The 7,661-nt window shown below is 43.1% G+C and overlaps 1 protein-coding gene and 1 long non-coding RNA gene across 3 annotated transcripts; both read right to left on the bottom strand.

Moving 5' to 3' along the window:
- LOC110264498 lies at positions 2,876 to 4,434 on the bottom strand. Of its 2 annotated transcripts, none has more exons than XM_021106673.1 (5): positions 4,410 to 4,434; positions 4,187 to 4,279; positions 3,947 to 4,081; positions 3,309 to 3,430; positions 2,876 to 2,976 (listed from the first exon to the last, which is right to left on the bottom strand). In XM_021106673.1, the coding sequence occupies exons 1-5, from the start codon at positions 4,425 to 4,427 to the stop codon at positions 2,970 to 2,972; spliced, it is 375 nt and encodes a 124-aa protein (XP_020962332.1). In that variant the 5' UTR covers positions 4,428 to 4,434; the 3' UTR covers positions 2,876 to 2,969. The 2 variants fall into 2 exon arrangements, with proteins under 2 accessions (XP_020962332.1, XP_020962333.1); XM_021106674.1 differs by having other exon boundaries at positions 4,196 to 4,279.
- Positions 4,447 to 5,240, bottom strand: LOC110264497. Its single transcript, XR_002350676.1, has 3 exons — positions 5,125 to 5,240; positions 4,590 to 4,674; positions 4,447 to 4,484 (listed from the first exon to the last, which is right to left on the bottom strand). It is a non-coding gene; the product is annotated as an uncharacterized LOC110264497 (long non-coding RNA).

Below are 7,661 nucleotides of genomic sequence, written 5' to 3'. Positions count from 1 at the left end.
TTCCATTTGGGTATGCACGGATAGTGAGCACTTTCGAAACTTGTATTAGCTTTTCTGACACAAAATTTCATTACAATAAGTGTCATACGGTGGTAGTAAGAGAATATGGAGTCCGTACTAACATTTCGTCTCCGATCCCGACACATCATAGACACGGACACTGGAGGAGTTAATTACTTGGAAATATGCCGCTGCAATAGTTAATGTATTTGGCATACGAACATAACAGGATGCATGCAACAAAAATTAAGATGTGTTTAGGGTTTGCAGTTACCATCATCTACTGTGTGCTGCTATGCTAAGTATGAGGTGATTCTGGCAAAGAATTATCATTCATGTTAAAATTATGAAGTATGAGTTGCTTCGTGGTCCACTGTAAAGTGTCGTACATATAATTAGTATGCGTTGACTGCTTTGCACTTGTTAACTGTTACGACTTACAAAGTTCATTTTAACTTTTACTAGAGCATCTTGCTTCCCGTTGTTATCTTGTTTGCTTCCCATATCTACATTTCTGATATGTTTACATCCCGCCTGAATACCGTGTAACACGATCTGCAGGCAGTAGTCGGTGAATCAGGCCTGGACATACGGAGAGGATCGGAGTGGTACATACCAAGTCCCGTCGAGTCTAACGTAACCCAGTCGTGTTTACCTCGGTTGAACCCGGGAGGGGGTGGCGGCGGCAACTTCTTCCTTGGGGGCCAGCATATACAACAGTTCTTCGCCGCCCCCACCTGCTCTACACAACACAGTGGCCTTGCCTCCGAACCACCTGCCACGAACGCATCGCCGGAGCGCGCGGCCGCTTTCACCCCGAGTCATCTTAACGTCCCACGTTCAGATGCCTTCCTGCAGTGGGTGCTTGAGGTATGCATATTCCATCATCTACACCTCCTGTAGTTTTATTCAGTAGTTATCCAACTTATCTCATGTCTGGACAGTGACTTTTGTGTTCCACTTGAAGTGGGTGTTTGGGGAAGAGAGCAAGGGTTGATGATACTAAAAACTAAACGATGGAGTACGACTTTATTTTCGAATCGTCAAGGTCAAGTATGGAAGAGTAGCGTAGATTAATAGACTAAATTAGAAGAACTTCTTAAATGATGTTTTATATAGAGAAGGGAGAACATAAAAGTGGAGCAAGGTAGACAATGGTAAATTTTGTTGGAGTTGATAAGAAAAACGATTGCAAGGAATGAGGGAATCCTAGGAGTTATGCATGAATTTGTTTAAATGAAAGAAAAAAAATACTTACATGGGTGGTATGTTGCTGTTTGCTTTAAAATTTTTTTCTAAACGATTAATGATTCGAAAAATGTAATGTCTAAACTTATTGATGCAAGGAAAGTGTGAAAGCTCCTGAGCTTTAGTAACTACCAATGCTAAGTTGTCGTCATAATTATATTACGAGAATAATTCTTTTTCTCCGAACATATCATTTTAAAATGTGCTGGAGTATTGATGTAACTAACTGCTTCTCACCATGCGTTTCAGAATGTAAACAGAAATTCTTCCAATGCAAATAGGTCTGGCAACCGGCTTCCATAATGGTGGCAGCACATTTAAGGGATCCATTCAATTTTCCAGGAATGCTGATGTAAAACGCAGGATGGTGGCAAGGTGTGGCATCCCACATTTGAGAGACGAGATTCATATTGTGAGAAATAATGAGCGCTCCTACGAAAACAGGAATGTGTAACAGTTTAATTATAACAGGGTTTTCGTTCCGTTGCTTGTTAATCCTGTGTTGTGTATTCGACATATGTAGTGGTTTTGTAATGCAAGGTTACATTGGTTGTGTTGTTTTCGCTAGGGTAGGTCAATGTGGTGATGACATTTGAAATAAGTATGACAAGAATGCTTTCGTGAGTAGCCAATATGTTGTAACCACAAATCTTTAAGCCTTGTATGTATATCCACTTTATGTGGCAGTATGACCGAAATCAAACCACCAGACCGAGTTACGAAGGGGGTAGGAGGGTTGTTTCTAAGACCAGTTACGTGAACAAAGCAATTTGCAACATATTGTCTTAATTACTTCATATGCGGTCCCATGTCGGTTGTTACATTCAGGGTATGGCAGTTCCCAGTGGCATAAGGCTTACTATAATACGGAGAAGCCATGTTGCAGTTAAACTAGAAATGTGGTGTAGTTAAATAACGTAGTGAATAAAATGATCAATGGTACGATGAAATAGAGCAGATTGGAAATATGTAGTTGATAATTCCGTATCAGATTGGGCGTCAAATTCTACAACAGAGTAATCAAAGCATTAATAAATTACAACCAAGTCCACGAAGATAACATATGCGATAGAGTCGTATTGGGTTTACTGACCATTGTATGTATGTAAAAAACGACTTTAAGGTCATTGATATTTACCTTCATTAGTTTTGACGAAATGGCAGTTGTATTTACATTGAGAATAACGAAAGCGTATACAAAAAATAGTCATCCTCGCTTTGTAGCACCACCTGGGTAGTTTGAGAAACGACTATACCAAAAATATTTGCGACGACGGAACGCTATTTGCACTGCCCCCACACTTCCCTTCCCACATTGACGTGAAGCGTCTTACCCAGATACATTTATCAGGTCGCAGCCATCTTTTCTGCGACCGGGTGACATAGGAGTCTCGTTGGAATTTAGGAATCGGGTACGATTTCGGTCACACGGTTTCATCTGAGTCGCCAACCAGGTCGCAAAAAGTAACTAACGCTAGCGCAAGTAACCATGTCGGAGGCATATCGATGAAAAAAGTCTGCCAAAAGTTAACAGCAACGAAATTTGCCCCAAAAAAGAAGTCGTAATGTCTGCAAAGGTGAAGACCGTCAACCACGACACTGACGTGAAGCAGCCACCTTCTTCTTCCAGTGACGCATAGCCTTTTCGACGACATCAACAGCAATCGGGTTGTGGGACCTCAGGACAAGATCGATGGCTATTCACATCCGAGTTTGGTCGTTCACCGCCTACAAATCAATCAGATTGATAAATTAAGTTAGAATTCAAATAAAAAAGACATGGTAAATAACAAATGTATGTAAAACGCAATGCAAAGAAATTGCACGTATCATGTGAAATACCCACCGTTACACTCTGTATGGCCCACAGCGCTCCCCTAATCATCCAATGCAACACCCATACCCCGCAGTCCAACCTATACCATTTCACACACAAATCAGACGTCTTACCATCAAATCACCATCAACGGAGCTTCTAACCCGAGCCTAACACTACCCAACATCTGAACAAAAAAATTCCACATAGAGTCAGCGTGTGTGACGGTTAAAGGGCAACTCACGAGCGCCGATGTTGCTGAGGAACCACAGGCTCCTCGTACTTGTACGACGAAAATCGCGGCCTTTCCGCATTGCTACTAGATAGCCACTTGCTTCCAACAGTTAGCGACTCCAGATGCAGTGCCTACTCATGAAACAAATGATTGCAAAATACAACTCTGAATACAATATCCACAGTTTAGGTCGGAAACTCGACTTAAAATAGTATCTGGAAAAATAAAGATAAACCTTGAATAGCATCTAACATATTCAGACTATTTTGATCAACGACACAACGGTACAGATGACAAAACCTAACAAACCTACAGGTATTGTTTACCGTACTGCAGGGTCGTGCGAGAGCATCATAGATCATTCGGCCAACGGGATACTAACAACAGTGCCAAAATTCCAGATGGCTTAACCAAAATTTCAAACCACAAGATTATGCTACAGAACACTCCAAGTATAAATATATGTCAATTCAGTTATAAGCAACAGATGTCAGGTAGAAGAAGCCAAAATAATCAGAAAAAAATAAAGGGAAGACAATGGCTGATGTTACGAGTTTAGACATAACAGAAAGAATGCCTTCATCATGGTTTATCGTGCAGTAGGTGTTACCCGTGCGAACCAACTTGCAGCCAATGGCTATACTCACCACTTGCGTCATAGCAAGCTTTCTGCCTTCTGTCTCGCGTGAACATTTGAGTGAGTCGTAATAGATAAGCTTCTTCCGTCTTACGTCGATAACCATCAGGTACCAATGTCCGTCAGTCCACATGGGTTGGAAAATCTGCATGTTTCGATGTCCATAAAAAAACTATATTAGCTGCCAAAATTTTGTATGGGATACTGAATTGAAGAATCCAAAATAAATAAGGCAGAGAGAGAATCAAACCTTAGTCACCTTGTCGACCTTGCACCTCATATGGTTGCAAACCACCGCGTCCAAGTTAGCCTGCGTCAGGCGTGTTCCTTGCAGTGCATCTTGCTAAAGCCCAGGGGGGTTGCGGCCATGTGTGAAACCGTAGAGAATTAGTCAAGGAATCAAGTTAAGTTGATCTTCATCAACGAATAACCATAACACGAACGTAACAGGCCTTCCAAATGTTCTAACTCACCATTATCATTGTTGGCATGAACCATTGGTGAGAGCTGGATGTCTTTGACAACATCATGGCCACGACGGAAATAACCTGCAAAAACTCGGGAACCCATTCACTGCTGTGCAGTGGACTAAATTGGCGGACGATAGAGTTTCTAACAAACATATCCTACAGAGAAACATGGAGGAGACTCACGTCATCCATGACCCTTTCATTTGGGGCAAGCGTCAGTAAAGCCGTCTTGTCCGCAACGCAGTGCCCGATGTCAGCTAGAATCTCACTGGTAAGAAGAGGCAGGCATGATTCGCAACCGTTAAAACCTCAACGTGTGTGTTCAGATGAATTAGTTGCAGGAAATGTATGAGTAAGCATAACTTCAAAAACTTTGACCCGTGAGTTACGTTGCGAAGAACGTAGCATTTCAGGATTTTCACATGTGAATTATGCAATGCTCGGAACCATATTAGTTTGCTCTTGGGGCAATACTCAAACATGGATGGAAATTACGTAAAACATTCCCATTTAGTACCAATCACGAGAATGATATACTAAATTCAGAATTAAAACATGCGTAGTAGTAATCATGAGAGTAACATTTGGATCATAATTTAAGAGGATTCTTTCGGAGTATCAGTCATTCATACTAGAGATCAACATACGCAGTAAACTACAGTGTGTACACGGAGCGGATGCTAGTACGATAACGAGCTAACTACCACAACAACGGTACCTTTTAGGGAGATCCTTGCTGAAGATGTATGCGGCCACAGCGAGCTCAACTCCAGCAAGATCCATGCCGCGCGTGGGCAAGAACGCCAACTTGAAGGCCTGCAACACTGAATCCATGTTAAAAAACCGGAACAGATCCAGCCGACTAACAATGCTCCGAGGTTAAGATTTTCCCAAGGGTGACCATACCTTGGGTATTTTTTTGGCATTCATGGCGAGGAGTTCCAACTCATGGACAACGCCATCGCTACATACCGGGGCAAGAAAGTTATAGTGCTTCTGAAGTGTGGTAGATCGCCATGGCGAGTTGCTCCGTCGCCTACGAGTCCGGCGATCTGCAGCACCAGCTTCCCCGGTCAGATTAACCTATTACATGTCACAATCCGACAGAGATATTAATCCTTCTCCCCAAAGAATGAAGTTGAATTTTGTATACAGTTGAACGAATTCAGAACTACACGGCTTCGCATTACTCCTTACTACCGGGAGGGAATTAGGAAGCTGAGGTTTGTCACGAGCATTCCATTGAGTACGATGGCCTCTCTTTGTCCTGTTGCTTCTGAAAGGTATGTGGTCCATGCTGTAGCTGATGTCCAAAGGTGGGGCATAAGTTGGGTCGTCCCCATGTAACAGTGACTTCTTCATACACTGATCATCATCCTTTGTGAGGCCATCCATTCGTAATCAGCGCTTACTTCGGATGGCCTTCCGACACGTGCACCTGGCTCGGCACTTGCATTCACGTTGTTGCTCCGTATTCCGAATGTTCGCCAGCCTAGTTAGTGCATGTCTAAAGTCTTCCACAACTTCATTATGCTGGCATATGCATTTGGTCAACCTCCGTATTTCTTTGTTCAACTCAGAAACGCTGGTGATAACACTGAGTGCGATGGGGCTACAGTCCTGTAAGCGGAAGTGGTTCACTGACGTATTTAACTATATTACAAATGCACGGGTTGGGTATCATCAGAAAATAAGTACAATAAAGCTGGATTTACAGACTTACATTTGGGATGCTGGCATAGGATGAAAGGGTGCACGCCGCCGACTGGACTGACCGGCCATGTGTCTGCCTGGGTAGATCAGGATGATAACGGCATTTCATTCTCAAGAGATGAATAGAACGATGTAAATTGAAAGGGGAGAGCAATCCCCAGTTGGGCGTATGTTGTGGTGTTTACCTGTTAGCAGTGGGGGGAGTTGCGCGCCTAGCACATGATGAGGTGGAGTCAGACGGGGTTAGTGACCTAAAACCAATAGTGACAAGAGTCTCGAAGAAGTCGTATCCTGCAGGAGATCTTCTCCATGAACGGGTTGTCAGCCGCCTGCGTTGTGCACAACATCAATAGTCAGTAGCTAACACGAAAGTTTGGCTTAACCAACAACATTGTGTTGAGGCATCGACAGTCGTAATTCCACATTATGCTTACACATGTTGGTTATGTTTCTCAAGTCTGCACGTAGGCCCACTAACAGGTACACACTTATGCAAACTACAGTTAAAATAAAAACTGTAAGCTTAGATTCCCAACCCCGTGTATATGACAGGACCGACTCACGATTTCTGAAGACAGAAAACTTCATTTGCGATGTAGCCTAAAAAGAAAAAAAACCCTTTCATTTCGGGCTGGACAACGGCTGATTACAGTATTTCGTTGTTTTTTTTTAAGTTAATCCCATTAGAAGTTAGTTCAGGTACCAAAAAAAAAAAAATAAACACACTAAATCAAAAAATAAACACACAAAGAAGGACACTTGTTTGGTATGCGATGTACAGTAGACGCACGTGTGGCATTCGGTGGGGGGGAGGACTGACACTCTCAACCTCCGGGCGACTCACAGTCGGACCCTCCGGCAACGTCCACCGACCTAGAAATGTTTGTGGGAATTGCCATTCGGTGTAGACAGTTACAAGTTTTTGGATTACAGATAACGTAACTCTACGAGGCTACGAAGTTGGAACGAACCTCTGTGAAGCATCTTTTGAGTGTTCCTCCCCCTTTACTGGTTCTGGGTTCTTTGTCGGATGACTATCTCTGTGGTTGGAGGACATGTTCAGCTGACGAATGTGTTGCGAACAACAGTGGCAAGGCTCAGCTTCTCTGCCGTTGATGATCCCGCGGGATGTATCACACTGCCTCTGTTGATTTGGAGGATTCTGAAATGTACCTTGATGCCGCTCTTGTCAACAAAATTGATGCATGGTTGGCCACAGTGAGAAACAAAAGATACAATGGTTATGGATGAGGGCACCACTGGGACTCACTTTTAGAAACCTGTTTTCATTGAAACCTCAGTTGGATAGACATGATATGTTGGAAGAGATAACTTGCGGAGCACCAAAAGGAGGAAAAATTCACGGCTTACATGTAGGGGCAATGTAGACCTTTACATCCCTAAAGCACTGTAACCCGAAGACCCTTTCGTGGTGTTCCCATTTTCAGATGTCAATCACGTCAAATCCTAACTGCACAGCACCTGCTGCACGCTACCTCATCGGGTTGCATTCCCGCCTAAATTTGATGATTTTTCACGCCC

The sequence above is a fragment of the Arachis ipaensis genome, chromosome B07 (assembly GCF_000816755.2).
Source record: "Arachis ipaensis cultivar K30076 chromosome B07, Araip1.1, whole genome shotgun sequence".
In the NCBI taxonomy this organism is placed as follows: Eukaryota; Viridiplantae; Streptophyta; class Magnoliopsida; order Fabales; family Fabaceae; genus Arachis; species Arachis ipaensis.
Note: the sequence above shows the minus strand (reverse complement) of the source record. Positions and strands in the feature narration are given on the sequence as shown.

Bases quoted from the DNA above. Each gene is read 5' to 3' on its own strand.
- LOC110264498 (XM_021106673.1), bottom strand. The intron at 4,082-4,186 runs GTTTGATTCTCT...CGAAACATGCAG, and splicing joins AGGTCGACAAGGTGACTAAG to ATTTTCCAACCCATGTGGAC. The intron at 3,431-3,946 runs GTGAGTATAGCC...TTTCATGAGTAG, and splicing joins AGCTTGCTATGACGCAAGTG to GCACTGCATCTGGAGTCGCT.